At 28.7% G+C, this 18611-nt stretch overlaps 2 protein-coding genes and 1 long non-coding RNA gene across 6 annotated transcripts in view; all 3 read left to right on the forward strand.

Moving 5' to 3' along the window:
• The window catches only part of LOC111410835 (F-box protein At4g00755-like), a 55009-nt gene that overhangs the window by 5793 nt on the left and 30605 nt on the right, over window positions 1-18611 (forward strand). The window lies entirely within an intron of this gene.
• LOC111410837 (F-box protein At4g00755-like) lies at window positions 38-2072 on the forward strand. Its single transcript, XM_023041407.1, has 3 exons — window positions 38-234; window positions 583-701; window positions 1606-2072. Exons 1-3 carry the CDS (start codon window positions 148-150, stop codon window positions 1895-1897), a joined length of 498 nt encoding a protein of 165 aa, XP_022897175.1. The 5' UTR covers window positions 38-147; the 3' UTR covers window positions 1898-2072.
• On the forward strand, window positions 12747-18543 carry LOC111410838. Its single transcript, XR_002705769.1, has 5 exons — window positions 12747-12956; window positions 13060-13178; window positions 17100-17189; window positions 17259-17344; window positions 18524-18543. It is a non-coding gene; the product is annotated as an uncharacterized LOC111410838 (long non-coding RNA).

The raw sequence follows: 18611 nt of genomic DNA on the forward strand, positions 1-18611 counted from the left end.
TTTTGTTTGAGCATATGTCTGTGGTGCTTGTTACTAATAGAATAATATTACGTTCCTTTAGCTTTTTTCCAGCCGGGCAAACCCATATATTCAGCGAAATCTGTAAGATTTCGAATAAGTCATCCTAAATCCCCAAGGGAGATTGAAATGAACCTCAAACATTTGCCAGTGCAAAAGCCAGTTGATGACATGTTTGGATGGACATACACTTCGCCAGAATTTCCAATGACACAGGTTTTTATTTGTACTTGGGTTTAATTTTAAACATCTGCTTTTGATTTTTGCTCTCCTCTTTCCGCTTCATGGCATCAGAATTCTAATAGCACTTCTTTTCTGTGTTTGGAACCGTTCAGTTTTTTTCTCACTTGATTGATGGGAATGAGAGGGGATTTTTGTCACAATAATATCATTTACTTAATTCGTCCCCCACCCCAAGTTTTTATTTTTAATTTTTTTTTTTTTTTTTGTGTGTGTGTGTGTGTGGTGTGTGTTGTCAAGAGAGCCTCTATTCATCTTTAGATGGATCTAGTAGTAGTTCATCCTGGAAGGATCATGTTTGGATAATCTTTTCCTCCGACACAGGAAAATCGTTTGCAGCCATTCAAGCTGCCAGAACCCGTTCTTTGCATGGGTGGATATTTGCAGATTGAGTTATTGGGTAGGATTCAAAGACAAGAAATGGATGGATTGTTCTACATATGGTGCGTTCCCTTATACTTTCCCTTATCCCATATTCTGCGTTCTTCATCCTTATGCTTACCCTGTTATTACATTGGAATTAGAAACAGTAAAGCAGTTCAGTCAGTCGATTTGCACGGTTAATTGTATTTTCACTTGAATCCTGTCTTTATCTTCAAACTCCATGGAGATTGTGGAATAAGAACGTGATATTAAATATGATTTGGATCTTATTGGAAATCAAAAGATATATAATTACAATTCAGGGAAAAATTGATGCATTTAGTTGGCTGACTGTGACATTTTTGTGTTAAATTAAAAGCTACTGAAAAACTATTTTTTCTTTTGTTCAGTCAAAAATTCAGTTGCATGTTCACAACCACCATCCATTTATTAATAACTCATTTTGGGCACCCAATACTATTCCTCCTAAAATATTACTAATAATTTTAACCTAATACTTACCTTGCATAAGCAAATTGGCAAGTAAACCTTCCTGTCCCTAGAACACCCAAGCACACAAATTTATAGTGGTTCTCTCTACGTCAACTTGCCCCTTTCCTTTGCAGATTTTTCACTATAACAAACAAGTAGATTGCATAGTTCTATCCTGCCACCCCATGCTTTATCTAGAAGGAAAATGCTACCCGACCCCCAGATTTCTGTATATTACGTAGGAAAATATGGCGACCTGATACAAACAGTACAATTAGGTTCCCTAGAATCCAACAGCAGGTTGAAAGAATAGATCATATACAGCTTAATGAAGCCTCCTCCTCGATGAATTTTGCAGCAATTGTAGCATGTTATGTTGTTTGTTTTCATTTTGTGCGCGCTGCTGCATGTTGGATTTAGTGTCTATGCTTGTACGTTGTATGTGACTGTGTGCAACTAAAATGACACGACTCTTGTCACGAAACACTGCAGCGTGTGTCATGTTCGAGTTCTTGGGCGGCCCGTGTATCCTGCTTTTGACGTAGAGATCCTCGAACCACACGGAAAGTTACTGCTCAAGTATAACCCCGAGGCTCTTAGCTCTGTTCTGAAAAGCGTTTCCAGTGATGACATCCCGCACATGCGCCAACTAGAAGAAAAGATGATGTGGGAACGCGTAAGTTTACTGGATATTTTGTTGCGTGGGATACAACATGGGCCAACCAACCTCGGTGTCTTTGGCGACGAGGAAGATGAAGATATGGATGAGGTTCTTATTTTGTAATTCTGCTGCATTCCCGTCTTTCCACAAGTCGTATATTTCTAGACTTCATCGCACTCTTCGTGAGTTAGTGCATATGTACATTATCTTATTTTTCGTTCTCCTAGCACTTGTGAACGGTTAACCTTTATATTTTCTCGAGTAAAAATTATGTATTTTGAAGTGCTTGCAATACTTAGACCCTGTTTGGCTTAGCTAACCATTATATTTTCAGTAAATTTTGATAAAAATTGAGGAAATACTAGATTGAAAAATTGATAAAAGTTGTAGGTCTTATTAACTATAAATCTAACAGGGATTTAGTCCTTGTTTGTCTCTTGTTTATAACCAGTTAAACTATTTTTTATCTATATATTTTGTGAGAATCTTTTTATTTATTTATAATTTAAATAGATTATAAACAACTGTGGAACATGCTTTTGTTCATATTTAAACTTTTAGTACATTTATTAATGAGAGGAGAGTTATAATTGGAACAATAGAAATACAAATATTAATGATGCAAACTCTTCATTTTTATTTTATTTTATTTTTTTAAATTTGATTTGACGCTTGTTCTGATTTTTGAATTGAGAAAAGTTTCTATACTTGGATAATAAATTTCTTAAATCTTAGAAGATATGTTAAGGTTTCCTCAATCTTCCAATAATAAGAAAATACAATAATTTTACAAAACATAAAAATTCTAGAAGTAGCGTGCATTTTCATTTAACAATGATAAGCAATTTTTTGACCTTAAAAAGTTTGTCTAGAATTATGATATGAATTTTAGATTTTAAAATCATTTAACTTATTCATTAGATTTAAAAGCAAATCACTTTTTTTTCTTAAACAATAACGTCGATAAAAAAGAAAAAATTACTTAAAAGTAAAAAGAGAATAATAAAAAATTAATATAAGCACGTGTAGAGCAAAAGATTGAACAATTAAATTTACAAATCAAGTTTCAAATTCCAAATAAAACTACAGGCAACTCTGCTTTAGTTTCACACACAAATGAACATTGAAGACTAGGGATAAGGACACCTTAAAACATACAAGGCCGGCCTAATATTTTGGGGTCATATGCTAACTTTAAATACGGGGCCCTATTGAAGAAAAATCAACGCATTCTTACATAGTCTTCCTATAGAGAGTTTTAATATATTCATGAAGAATCTAATACAGACAATTAAACCCCAAAGTTTGAAGAGAAAAATAAGAAAATGTCAAAATTGAACATGCAATATAAATTATAAGTGAAGTTTGACATACAAAATTATAATGCAATGGCAAAGTGCCATGTTCGTTTCTTTGATCATTTTCTCACTACAACTATTTAAAACAAAATTGAATGTGCATTTGAGTAATTTATGTACAAAATAAAAAAATGTTGACTACAAGATATTGTATAACAAAATACTGAAAATGATGATCAAATACAAATAAGCTCCTAAAATCTTGTATTAACTCATACTAAATTAATTCAAAACTAAGAAGTATGAACACGAACAAAGGATTATTATCATGAGATTAAAGAGACATTTTTGTTTGGTTAAGAAAAGAAAATGGATGTTCGGAAGATAAATGGTCAAATTAATTAGAGAGCGTAATGTTTGTGATATATTTATATGATAAATAAATGTAAGTGATAAACTTTGTCATTTATATGTCTTTCTAAAAATTTTTGTATTTTCAATTTTTACTAGTTTCTTGTATTTGCGTATTGATAATTCTATTTTAAAGAATTTCATAAATATGATTTTTTTTTTCAACCAACTAACCTTGCATAATTTGGTGCCTCACCAAAGTGGGCCTTAGGAGATTGCCTAACCTGCTTGGCCGCCGTTGTTAATTCCGCGAACTCAACAACCCAATTCACATTCATCCCTTTTCTATAGCTGTATATACTTGCGGTATGTATTAGGTTCTCCCTCTCGCATTGGTTCTGCATCAGATGATGAGCCCCTGCGAAAACTTTCTCTTTTATTGGCGCCCGAGTAGGAAGGTACCCTTCTTTCGCTTGGGAAATACATACAAATGACCTAAACAAAGAGGCCATTTTTCTAAAATAACCTTTGACTAATTTAGATCCTAAAATACCCCCTCCTTTTGAATATTACATAACAAGTTACTATAATATAGAAATCTTCCATTTTAATCCCTAAAATTTAATTATTACTTAAATTTGGATAGATTTTTTTATTTATTTGATTTTTGTTCGCTCAAATTAGCATCTCCTAATTGGTATCAGAGCCATGAACTATGAGAAAACCCATAACAAATAAATTACCTAAAAAGGAAAAAATCTTTAGATACAGATTAACACTTAGATTTTATTTAGAAGAAGAAAGAGGAAGTTATATATTTTTAAAACCTATTCATAATAAATTGAAAATAATGACATTAACAATAATTAAAAAACTACCTAAAGAAATAAAAGAACAAATATTAGAAAAATTAATAATAGAAACAATAAATGATAGATATATATAAAAAAAATTAATGTATATGAAGATGAAGAAATCAATTTATATCATAAAGAGAATATGAGTGCAAGTAATAATATAGATTTGAAATTAAATAGATTACTTATAAAAATGTAAAAAATACGAGATATAATGTTAATACCAGAAAGTATAAGAGTATCAAATAAAAGACAATTAATAAAATTAAAATGTCAAAGATTAAGACTTAAAAGTAAATATAATAAAAGAAGAATTAGTAAATACAGATAACTATACTAATAAAAGATTTGGAATAATAATAGACAAACAAAGATGATAAAAGATATAAATTAACTTATATGTTAGAAAGATGATTTTAATATGTCAATAGGTGAATATATGGAAGAATTAAAGTCATTAATAAAAATTTTAATAACTGATGTACAAGATTTAAGAAATGAAGTAAGAGAAACAAGTAATAATATAAATATATTAAAGATTGAAATTAGAGAAGTAAAAGAAAATAATAAAAATTAAGAAAAGAAAATAGATAAAAATTGATAGAAAAAGAAATGACTAGAATAGGAAAGAAATATATTGAGAAAGAAAATATAGTAATAGAAAGATGAAGTATGGATGATGAATTTAGAAAAAAATATATTACCAAGAATATTAGAAGAAGAAGAAACTAGGGAAAAATATTAGGAAAATTAAAAGTAGAAGAAAAAGAAGATAAAGATGAATGAGGAATTAGATTTACTAATAGAAAATTTTGATCAATTAAGTTTAATTGATATAAGTGAATAAAAAGGTTTAATGAATACTGGAGGATAACCAAATCCAATGGGAACATCTAAACAAGAATTAGAATATTCAAATGAAAGTTGTGCACCTATATATAATAAATCATATAGATAATTTTATGATAAAGTAAGAGATAGACAACCACCTAAAGGAAATAAATATAGAGACAGGTTTGAATTAAATGATAATTATGATAAACTTATTAACTATGGAGGAATAAAATTAGATTTAAACTATAAAATAGATACTAAAAAAGTCATATTAACTTAGGCAGATTCAATGATATTATTTTTTTTATATAATAAAAATGACACATGGGAAAATACTGAAAGAATAATAGATTTCTTAATAGCATCATTTGAAGGATATGTTAAAAATTGGTGGGAATGAATAAGTAATGATACAAAAATATTAATAAAAAGAAATGTACAAACAGAGATAATAAAATCAGATAGATAAGGTATGGAAAAGTTAGTATAATACATTTCGGATGATTTTTTAGGAGAAAATTGGATAAGAAACGTTAAAAGAGAAGAGATAAGAGAAAAAGACAATACTAGAATTAAACTTATAAATTTAACAACATGTGATTTGTGTAAAATTTAAGAATATACTTGTGATTTTAGAAATTATTATTATGTTTACATGTTATCTAAAAATATATAAAATTTAGAAGAAGATATTACAAAATATATATATATATATATATATATCTCATATGATCAACAGAAAAATAAAAGTTACAAGAAAAATAAAAGTCAATGTACATGTTGGAATTGTGGAGAAATATGTCATACAAGTCCTGATTGTGATAAAAAAGAAAGTTAAAATATTACAAAAAGAATATTTGGAAATAAAATATTGATTTTATGAAATATCAGATATTTAAGAATATTATAATTAAGAAGTTTATATAAGTGAAACAGAGAATCATAAATCAGAACATGAATAAAGAAATCAAGGAAATAGAAAATAATAATATAAATATACATGAATATGAAGGAATAGAACGATATGAATTAAAAGTTACCTTTAATAATAATAAATTTAGAAAATTACAAAAATTATCTTTAAATCTAAAAATAGGGAAATGAGAAGTCTTAGATAGAATTTAGAAAAAGGAAATGATAGCTATAAATGAATATCACAAAAAAAAGCTATAAATGTAAGAACAACATATGGACAACATAAAATAAATCTTTTAACAAAAAATACAGTTGAAGAATTATTAACAAAGGTTAGTAAAAATCCAATATATTTATTTAGTAGGAATACAAATAATTTTTAAATCATTATTTAGAGAAGGAATCAATTCACCATTGACTATAACCTTACATGATTGAAGAATAATAAATTTAAAAGATAGTCACTTAGGAACAATAGAAGGAAATCTGGCATATCAAAAATAATGTTTACATGTTATCTAAAATATTGTGTTTCATTAAAAGATAGAAATTTTAATGAAGTATTAGGACTATATTTTAAGTTGTATAAAGATGATATTATGCAACCAGGGGATCAAATTATGACTATAAAATATAGAGTTTATATACATTTACCAATTCTAATTATGAAAATATTTATTCCAATAAATCTTATATTGAAGTACATAGAGAATGTAATGATATTAGCAAAATAATAGAACTAAATAAACAAATAAGTTTAATTCCGGAAGAATATGAATTTAGTATAACAAAAATAAACCCGAAATAACAGAATTAAATGAAGGAGAATGTTTTAATAATATAATATTTAAGGATATAAAATTAATCAAAAGATCAAAAAATCTTAGAATATCCTAATAAAAACCAATTAGAAGAATTTAGTAATATAAAAGAAGTAAAATTATATAGGAATGTTGGAAATATGAAAATAGAAGGAAAATATTATAATGGAAGAGAAAATATAAATGGACCAAATATATTAATACATACAGGAGCTAGTGAATGTCATATAACTTCTATCAGAAATAAATGATTAATAACTCATAAAATCGATCCATATAAATATGTAAATTTTGATGGACGGGTACATAGTACAGATTTGGAAGTCAAGGTATCAATAAAAATAGGAGAAATAAATCTTTTAGTACCATATTATATAGATAAAAGTATGGATATAAACCCTTATATACTTTTAGGGATGAGTTTTCTAAATGGATTATAAGATTATAGTATAAAAAGAAAAGGATTATATATAGTACATAATGGACAAACTATATTATGTAAAAAGAACTAAATAAACAATCAAATAAATTTTTCATTAGCTGTATATATACAAGTTACTATTGTAAAATCAAATATAACAACTTGTGCTTTAATAGACATAGGAAGTGATATAACAATATTTAAATTTTTTCTGATAAAATCATGGAATAATTATAGTAACATAAAAATAACTGGAGTCACAAGAGAAAGTACCCAGATAATAAATAGTGCTGATAAAGTTAGTATAATTCTTGGAAGTAAACAACTTACAATAAATAAAATTTATATATACGATAAATTAGAGTGTTATATATTATTATGAAATAACTTTATACAACAATGTCAATATTATAAACAAAATAATTATGTTACAAACACCTTACTCACACTTATTAAAAATTTCAAGGGAATTTAAACCTTATAGAGTTCAGCCGGTCCAGCGTGGTGATAAATGAGAGAAAAAACCAATCATGTTTAATGAAATAAAAAATAAAAGAATATTGTATAAAAAAGTTTTAAAAATGAGAATAGAAATAAGTATACAAAAAATTATTGAACAATTAGAAAAAGTTTATGGAGAAAATTCATTATTATTTTGGAAACCACATCACCCTAAAGCCAAGATAGAATTGACATAAAATTTTATAATAAGAGTTAGATCAATGATGTATACTATAGAAGATACACCAGAATTCAAAAATCAGATAACAGAATTGTTAGAACAGAAACTTATTAGACCTAACAATGAACCTCATAGTAGTCAAACCTTTATTGTTATGAAACATTCTGAATAGAATAGAGGAAAAACTAGAATGGTTATAAATTACAAAGAGTTAAATAAATATACTAAATTTGATGGATATTTTTTATCAAATAAAGAAGTTTTAATAAACCGTGTAAAAGGAAAACAATATTATTCTAAATTCGATTGTAAATCACGATTTTGGTACACCTCAAGGAAAATATGAATACTTAGTAATACCATTTGGATTAAAAAATACACCACAAATATATCAAAGAAAAATGGATAATATATATAAAAAGTTAAATGAATTTCTAATTATTTATATAGATGATATACTGATATGTTCTAATAGTAAAGAAGAACATATGAATCATTTAATCCAATTCATAAATGAATGTAAAAAAGAATGAATTATACTTTCTAAAAAGAAATTTATAATAACAAAATAAGAAATAAACTTTTTGGGATTATCAATAGATAAGAGAGGAATAAAATTACAGACTCATATATTTAAAAAGATAGAAAGTTTTCCATATAAATTAAAATCCAAATAACAAATACAAAAATTCTTAAAATGTTTAAATTATGCTAAAGGATTTATTGAAAATCTTTCTTAGAAAAGATATAAGATCCAAATTTTATTTAGAAAAATAAATTCTAAATGATGGAATGAAGAATATACAGAAATAGTTAAATCATTAAATGAAGAATGTAAAATTTTACCAAAATTAAGATTACCAAATGGAAAAGATAATTTAATTGTTAATATTGATGCCTCAGATAAAAATTGGCCAGCAATATTGAAACAAATTTAAATGAGATTTGTAGATATTCAAGTGGAACTTTTAATAAAGTAGAAATAAATTATACCACACATGAGAAAGAATTACTAGCAATAATTAGAGGAATAAAAAAGTTTTTATTATTCTTACTATCCAAGAAATTTATTGTTGAGACTGATAATTCTCAAATTGCAGGATTAGTCAGGAATAAACTACCATCAGAACCTCAATACAGAATGCTCCATAAATAACAAGCCTATTTAGCATTTTATAATTTTGATATAGTTCATATTAAAGGAGTTAATAATTTTCTTGCAGATTTTCTCAACAGAAATATAGAATTTGCTGATGGATAAAGTTAGGGTCATGGAGTTATACCAATCTATCCTACATATACAAAAAAAGGACAAATTTTCTTAAAAAAGAATCTAAAGATATAAATACTGGAACAACACAGATCTCAAAGATGTTCCACTCAAATATAAAAATATTGTTGAATATCACCACTGAGCATCACAAAGAAGCCATAAAACTCAAAAATCAAGTTGATGTTATTGCAGCAAAACTAAAAGATATACTGTCTGAGACAGATATACTAAAGAGCTCAGAAATTAGTTTTTCAAATCAATACCAAACAGGGACAGTTGGAAGCATTAGTTGACCTAGACGTGACAATATATCAACTGATAAAAAAAGATTTCATTTCAGTAACACCAACAAAAAAAATGGTGATACATGGAGATAAAAAAGATTCCAAAATTATTAGTATTATAGACTAGGATGATACAATCCCTTTAGATCCAAAAGAAGAAGGGTATGCTAAAATAGTCAGAATTGCTTATGAAATAAAAATAAGTGATTCATATTTCATCTCTTCAGGAAATAATGTTTATCCCAGACTAGCAGTCATGGAAGGAAGAGACCCTTTGTTTATAAAGATTATGACAGACTATGGATTTATGGATTTGATATATTCAGGAAAAGATTTGATTGAAATTTCGAAATTTGATGATATATTCATAAAAGAAAAGATTTGCTAAGGGACAAAGAATATATTTGAAATTTTATTTAATAAGTCCTGAATACAATGGAGTTGTTTATTATCCAGTTGAACACATAATCTCAATTGGATATGTTGTAACCAACTTCCAGATAGATGTGGTGGAGAATGATAGAAAAATTTCAACAGTAACAAAATCATGGATTAAACATAGAAGAGCACTCAGAATTAAAGTTATATACAATATTGCTAAAAATTTGTTTGATAAAAAATTTTCATGCTTGTGCCAATATGAAAATTAGATGCTGGTATCAAATGGAGGACGTGAAAAATCAGAAATCTTGAAAGATTACATTACAAGATTTGAAATACTTCAATTTTCAGGATACCCTATCACTATAAAAGAATCCTACCAACTAAGAGAGTGTCCCAACTGCTTGTGAAGACATAAAAGATAAATGACAATATTAGAGAAATATGCTCTTTGGATAAAAAGTTGGAAAAAGCATGTGGAGATAAAGAAAAAGGAGGACAATAATGGGGGCTCCTTTAATCAGAAGCTGCATGTGAAGATGTAGGTTCAAGGAGAACAATAATAGAAAGGCAAGTGTGCCTTTGTTGATGTACTGTATGATGTAATAGATCAATAATAAAGCCTCATATATTTGTATAAATAGAGGCATTGTAATAGATAGAAATTATCTTGAAATCTCGAATTGTAATCAATAGACACTCTTAAATTATCCTTAGTCTGAAAAACCAGTTTTTCTGAAAATCCTTGTATACCAAATAGAAATCTTGTAAAAATTCTAATAGAAATAAAATTTCAATATTTTGATATCAATATGAGTTTCTAAATCTTTATTCCCATAGATTCTTGAATGATCTAATAAAAAGTTTCATTCTTATTTTAGCAAAAAGAGAGTTTTTCTTTAACAGAAGTCTAGAATTTTGTTCTTTAGAGTTGATACAGTAAGAGCAAAAAACTGAAATAGTAAATATTCCATGAAGACAAGAGGCCATTGACGGAAGCAGTTTACATATTCAGAACTCAAAGGTTACTTGGTTCTAAAAATAAAAATTCAGATCAAACCTAAGGTAAAACTATTAAATTTTTGCTTATGAATCTTTTTAGATCTTAGAGAATCAAAGGGATTATTTGTATGATTTAATGATTATTTGTATGATTTAATGCCAGAATATACAATTGAAGGATTAGATAATTTGTTAGAAAAAATATTAGAAGAAATAAAAAATATTATTTCTCAATTAAAAAATATGAATACATCTTTTGAAGAATATAATATATTAAATAATAAATATGAACAATATATTGCAGATTATTCCAATCTACTTGATCAAAGAATGGATTTATATACTAAAATTCAAAATAGAATAAATATAAGATAAAATAGTTTCAAGATTAAGATATATGTTGTAATATAGAAAAAATCATTTCGTTAAGGGCAATATAGACTTTTCTATGAAAAGGCATAGTAAGAGGCCAAATAGAAAAATCCTCTCTTTTGCTTTCCCCTTTGACTTCATTTCCATGTGTGTTTGTCAGTTTGTGCATATATATGTATATAAATAGGGATTTTATTATGTTTACGTTACCTAACAATAATTTGTTTCAATTGTTGAAAATCCCACCTTATGTGATTCTGAGCGAGTAGTAAATATGAAGCTTTAAGAGAAAAGATGTTTGAATTAACTAAAATGATTTTTTTCCCCGAGGTGGGTATACCATTTCTTTTGTTTCTGTTTATACTTTTCGGAAAATTATAGGATGTGTTATGTGGGGTCTTGGGAATACACAATAGCAAATGGAACCTAAATCACTCTATCTGTTTATACCATCATCGTCTAGCAATAACCTCAGACCAGGGTCCAATGACCTTTCATTTATATTTCCTACAGTGGGCCTCGCCGGAAAAAAAAGTGCACATCTAAATACCATTCCAAAGACATCCCATCAACAGTATCAAACTTTGTGATCAATCCAGTCCCAACTGGCTTAGACACCAATCTTTCCTCATTGCAGTAAGACCGTAAGGGTTGAAGGCCCAGACTAGGATGGAGTGGATTGAAATGCAGCTGGGAGAATTAGGTTTTCAAAACAGCATTCCTTAGTCAGTGGTACTGAGTCAATTAATATTCTTTTGGCAGAGTTGTCGAATTGTAGATGGATAGAGATATGATTAGCTTCTTAGATGACATAATTAGCAAAGGCAGAGTAGGGGGCACGCTTTATGTATCTTCGGAGAGCATGTCCTTCGCGGATCTGAGAAATTCACTATAGTTTTCACGTCTCCCTAGAATATGATGGTTTACATAATTACTGATCTTTCATTATGGGGACCGGGCTTTCTGGGCGGCCGCCTCTGCGGATTTCATCTGGGTCTCCAAATTTTCCTCCAACTACACCTTTATTCTTGGCAAACTGCCTGATCAAGGCTTGATTACCATGTGATGATGTCAAAATTGTACCTGTTGATTTCTCGAGATTGAGGACTGGGATCGAGCACAAACGGAGCCTTCCAGTACCTGAAACAAAGGCAACGAGGTGTGTGCTCGTCGCCCCTCCGATGCTTAAGTCAGAGAGGGAAATTGTGTAAAAGTATGTGCTGTAATTGTATTGTAAAGACATACCTGAATAATGGAGTTGAGTCCTGTATTTATAGATGTCAGTGGTTGAGTTATATCAGGATTCAACCACCTGTAATCTTTATCTTGTACAGTGATTGAGTTATATCACAATTACCACTTTAGGTTTGGCATGAATTGTAACACGTTTAGTATTTAGATAATGATAAACAGTTGAGTCATAGGAGCACTAAAACTCACAAGAGACTCGAGAAGAGGACAATATTTTGACATATGGACCCGACCTTAGTAGGACCCGATTATTAGGTCCGACCTATGAGAGGCCCGACCACATTTTAAAGGATATTTGGAGATGAGAGTGGTCGAGGTATTTACCTCGAGCCATGCTAGAAAGTTTGGGGTCGGGCTATAATTTTCATACACATCACCATGGATAAAAAGGATATTTATGCCAGGCTCTGCAGACCCAACTCTTTTGACGGTGGACAAAGGTTTGCTTGTTCAAATTCTCTATTTTTTATTTTTTTTCCCTTTCTGGTCCTGAATTGTTAAATTTGATTTTCTTTTTTTTTTTTTGTTTGTTTGTGGGAATAGGAATTTTGGATTGATAAGAGAATCGGAGGGACATATTTGTCAATTTCTTCAAAGGCGATAGCAATTACGGGTATAGATGATCGGAGATATTGAAATCGCATTCAGACTGATGAATCTAGGTGAGTATTTGAAACATCTGTGTGTTTGTTTGGTTGTTTGTCATGTCTAAGCACAAATTTGTCGGAAAATATGAATATATTGCTTTTATCCAAAGAAAACTTGCATACTTCTCAAAGATTTTCTTCATAGTTGTTTTACGTTTCCGGGGGTTCAAACTTTCAAGGTACAAAGGCTGTAGCTTGATATAAATAGATCAAATTACCTTCAAATTCGACGGTTTATATGTTTTTTTTTAGTTTCTGAATCCTCCAGATGTTAGGGATCAATAGAACTGGACGAAGGAATACCAAAGCTAACATATGATTCCGAGTTTCCATAAAATATGGTAAAAAGAAAAATTGAAGATTGGTTAAAAGAACGTCGTTTTAGGTAGTCTGGAGATGGGAGTTTAATTCTTGTCCCTATCCGGGTATGGAATAAATAATCCTTCCTTTTAAATCCAAATGCATTGACAAAGATCAAATATTCTTTGACTCAGATTGATTATATTCACACCAAAGGTGGTTTATGTATAGATTCAGTTTTGATATGTACCGGAAGCTTAGGTAAATAGTTGTTTTTTGTAGATGAACCCTCTAAAAAATAGTAATATGCTGAATCAGAAAGTGTCAGAGAATAGATTGCTTCTTAAGGAGCTTGGGATGTGGAGGCAATCTGTATTTTTGTTTGAATGAGTTGTTTGATAGTTTCTAGTCTTGGGATTTGGTGGTACCTAGTGATTCTTGTACATAATTTAATTTCAACTATTTTGTTCGGAATGTAGCTATTGCTTCGTTTATCTGCTATTTGCGTTTCTTCTATGTCTCGATTTTGTAGTTAATTTTCTGTTATTTATTTAGATTGCAATTGTTGATCAGTAATTCACTAGTCGTGGGAAATTTTAAATTTTCATGTAGTAACTGGAAAAGAACCTCACCGTTTTAAAGGTTGCTTTGCAATAAAGCGAGGCAATATTTGGTTGGTGAATTGTGTATTGAAATCGAAGTATCAAAAGCAAACCACTCTATACAATATAATTAACTAACAAAACTACAAATAAATTTCCTTTTTATTATTATTTAGTTCCTATTTGACTTCAATTTTTTGAAATTCATTTTATTTCATACTCATTTTCAATTACACATTTTATATGACTTATGCTTTTTTATCAACTTCTCAATTATAGATATCATCAACTTCCACTCAATCCAGTTTGTTAAACCTATCAACGTGTACACATCAGTTTTAATAATTATGAAAGTTCTTGGGTTCTGAAAATTGTAATTCACATTTATTATGTGAAGCTTATTTATAAATGTATTTAATGACTAGGGATGCACATAGATCTTTCCGTCTATTTGGAGGGTTGGAAATAAAATTATAATTTTATTATTTTTCGATTTCTATCTACACTACATTAAGAGCTTGTTTGTATCTCATTTTGGGAGAAAATATAGAGTTTTAAATTGTAGTTTTTGGAGAATGTATGGTTGAAATTAAAAAAAAAAACTTTATTGGTTTGTGTGCAGGATATTTTATTATTATTATTATTATTATTTGATATCCAGGTATCCCAACTGGATCACAGGTTCCCTCTCATTGCCTGTACACTTCTGCGCACAAGAGACCCTCCTCCACAGTGATTTCTCAATACCAAAGTTTTGGCTGCAGGTTCCCACCAGGAATCGAACTCTCCACCATGCTGTTGGAAGCAAGACAATGTTGATTAATCCACCAGTTGAGCCGTGCCCCGAGGGGCAACTTATGTGCAAGATATTTTATTGTGTGAATGTGTGATGGAGAATGTGTTACTGTAGCAAACAATTTATTTTGTTAAAGAATATAACAAATCACTACTATATAAAAATGGCAATATTTCACTACTGTAAAAAGAATAGTAGATTCTTCCATTTTGTCTCACTTTAGCCTTTTTTTTTATTGAGAGAAAGCAACGACGTCGTTTATCTTATGTGTTTGATACAGTGATTTTGTTGCTTTTCCTCAATTTACGCGGCGAGGAGGATTATGTCATAGAGCCCTATTTACTCATTCTCCATTTTTACACGCTACAGTCATGCCTCTCTATTTCTCCACACTAATTCAAGAGAAAAAGTGTGAATTTCATAAATATATGATTGAAAATTTGTTTAAAGAAAAATAAGTTTTAAAAAATGAAGACCAAACATATTAACAAATGAATATATTTATTTTTCGAAAAATACGTTTTTATTACTATTTCATTTTTATCGTGAAATGATTCTAATTTTAATATGTTAGATTGTACTTTAAAATTACATAATCTATCAAATATAATTTTTAAAATTAATTTTTATAAAGTAATATATTTTTCTGAATTTTTTTTTTAGTAAAGTAATGTTATGCAAGTTCAAGCATGAGCCTCCGTTTAACGGAGGCATGAGGCCTCATGCTTGAGCCTTCGTAATAACGGAGGCCACAACATGGATGCCTCCATGTTGAGCCTCCATAATTTTTTATTTTTTAAAATTAATAAAAATTTAATTATTTTATATTTTTTAGTACTATTATATTTCACGTTTCAAAAAAAAAAAAAAATCATAAAAACATATTACTTTATAAAAATTAATTTTGAAAATTATATTTGATAGATTATATAATTTTGAAGCATAATCTAACATATTAAGATTAGAATCATTTCATGATAAAAATGAAATGGTAATAAAAACTCATTTCTCGAAAAATAAATATATTTATTTGTTAACATGTTTGATCTTCATTTTTTAAAATTTATTTTTCTTCAAACATATTTTCAATCATATGTTTATGGAATTCGCACTTTTGCTCATGAATTAACTCCCTCAATAAATTATTATTTAAACGGTTCGTAAACATTTTTATTAATATTATTTTTTGGTCATCCAAATGATTATTATATACCTTTTACGTGTATATATATATATATATATATATATATATATATATAAATAATATTTTTATTTAAACTTATTTATGTACTCAAAAATAAACTTTCTAAAGATACATGGTTGATAGCGTGAGAAAATGATGAAAGATATAGTGTGGAGAAATAAAGAAGCATGGTTGTAGCGTGTAAAAATTGAGAAAGAGTAAGCATCAATTATTTTATGTATTTTTATCTTAAGAATATTAAAAAAAAATTAAATTGATTAAATTAAATTAAATTATTATACTGAGAGTCAATAAAAAAATAGAAAGTAAAAAAACGTACGTTAAGGCCTTCGTAATTACGGAGGCTTAAGCACACATGAGCCTCCACTAAATGGAGGCACGCGTTGAGGCCTCATGAGCCTCCGTAATTCTGGAGGCCTCCATAACATTTTATTTTTTAAAATTAATAAAAATTTAATTATTTTATATTTTTTAGTACTATTATATTTCACCTTAAAAAAAAAAAATCATAAAATCATATTACTTTATAAAAATTAATTTTAAAAATTATATTTGATAGATTATATAATTTCATGCATTTAGTATTAATGTAATGAACCAAACGATTAGACTTTATCAAATATTTCGAACCTTCAACCAATTTTGAAAAATTTACAATTTTGAAGCTAATAAAAATACAATAAATACAAAACTCGTGCAACGCACTAATCAAAGATGAGTACGAGATAGAAGAGAGAATGCCATAGTTACTGTTCATTTTGGTGGTGGAGCTTTCACACTTGAAAACCAAACTGGTTAGCCTACTGTTCACAAACAAGTTCATCACTGTTCGTCCCTAAATATCTTCTTCGTATATATATATTTTTTACCTTCTCTTACACCCTTTTCTAATCTCTATCTTGTTCTATTTTTTCTTTAACTACGATAACCCAATCAAGAAAATTCAATCATTTCAGTCTGAAACCTTTTTTTTTTTTTTTTTCCATTCAGTTTTCATATATAGCATTTTCTTCATTGTATAATTTATATTTCAGGTTCAATGTGATCATTTTGAAGACTTCTTTTTTGCGTTTGAGCTGGATAAATATGTCTATGAAGCCTTGTTCAAAAGGAAAACAGCAGAGGTTGGTTAAATCATCTATTGAGTTGGCCTAAAATCTTTCTGTCATTTATGATGCTATTATTTTGTGCAGGTTTTCAGTGGAAATATCAACTGCTCATAAGAAAACTTCCCTAAACCGATTGGTCAAGTTGGATTTTCTGTGATTTGCGATTATTTGTATTTTCTTATTTTCTTGACTTAGTTAATTTTTTTCATTTTGATCAAATTTTCTTTCTTTTGTATTTTCGTATGTTATCTATGTGCTTTTAGATCGGTGTAGTAATCCTAATATCTTTAATCAGCACAAACAAGTATGTATTGTTTGATTTTTGTTTCAAGGGAAGTTCATTATGTTATTTTTATGTAATTTTGAGCTGGAGCACGGAGATCCCAAAAACACATAGTTTCTCCTCCAAAAATGACTTTTCCGGTTGGGGAACACATTAGATATTCACCTAAACACTTAAAGAAGATAAAAAAAATGTCCAGATTTTTCTCAGATTCCGTTTTCCAAACATTGAAGGTTTCTTTCTCAATTTGGGACAACAGTGGGGACTCAGGTGCTCTTATTCTTGCTTCCCTTATGCTTCAGACTTATCCAATGAAGCCAAACAGGTCAAGAAAAAAAAACCACCACTTCTTCATATCTTGTCCTAAGGATCAGAACAAATTGGCATAGTACTACTAAGAATATAGTCGAGATGTACTTAGATACTTCCAAGGTTGGCCTTGATTGGAAGTCTAAACTGATTAGGAAGGCTGTAGAGTGCATACATATCTCAATTGTTATGAGAATATTATAAATCCTATTGAGAAGATCAATTTTATTGAGAAGGAAAATAAATATTTGAATCTAATTAGTCCCTACAAATCACGTCGGTCTTTCTACTATACTATCCCAACACTTACCCACCTCAATCTCCCATCAAGTACTTCATAAAATAGTCCCACTATTTAGTTTTGATTAATTACATTTGTGTTTAATCTTTGGGATGAACTTACTGGGTTGGTAGTTGCTACTATGATGGGATTCTTATGTGAAAAGATTTTTATATGAGTTGTAAAGATTAAAGATCTAAATTAGCTTGAGCTAATCGTTCTGTTAGGACGTTCAATTAAATGTTTTTGGGACATTTGATGATTTCTATGTTATGATTCTGCATCTTTTGTTAATTGGTTTGGAGTCTGCATTTAGTTCAAGAGGGTTAATTGTATTTTTAGTGTGGTATATACAGATAACTTTCATTTGATACATTTTGCTTTTACGCTCCTTTTTTTTTTTTTTAACTTTCTCCATTGGGTTTTACTAGAGTTCCAACGACTTTATGCTTTTTTTTTTTCATTGTTTCCTTGAAGGTGAAAATTTTTGCTTGCAAATTGTTTCCTTAAAGGTGAAAATTTTTGCTTGCAACAACAAGAGGTTGCCTACATACATTCTCTTCCC

This window comes from Olea europaea, chromosome 15, assembly GCF_002742605.1.
Source record: "Olea europaea var. sylvestris chromosome 15, O_europaea_v1, whole genome shotgun sequence".
Taxonomy (NCBI): domain Eukaryota; kingdom Viridiplantae; phylum Streptophyta; class Magnoliopsida; order Lamiales; family Oleaceae; genus Olea; species Olea europaea.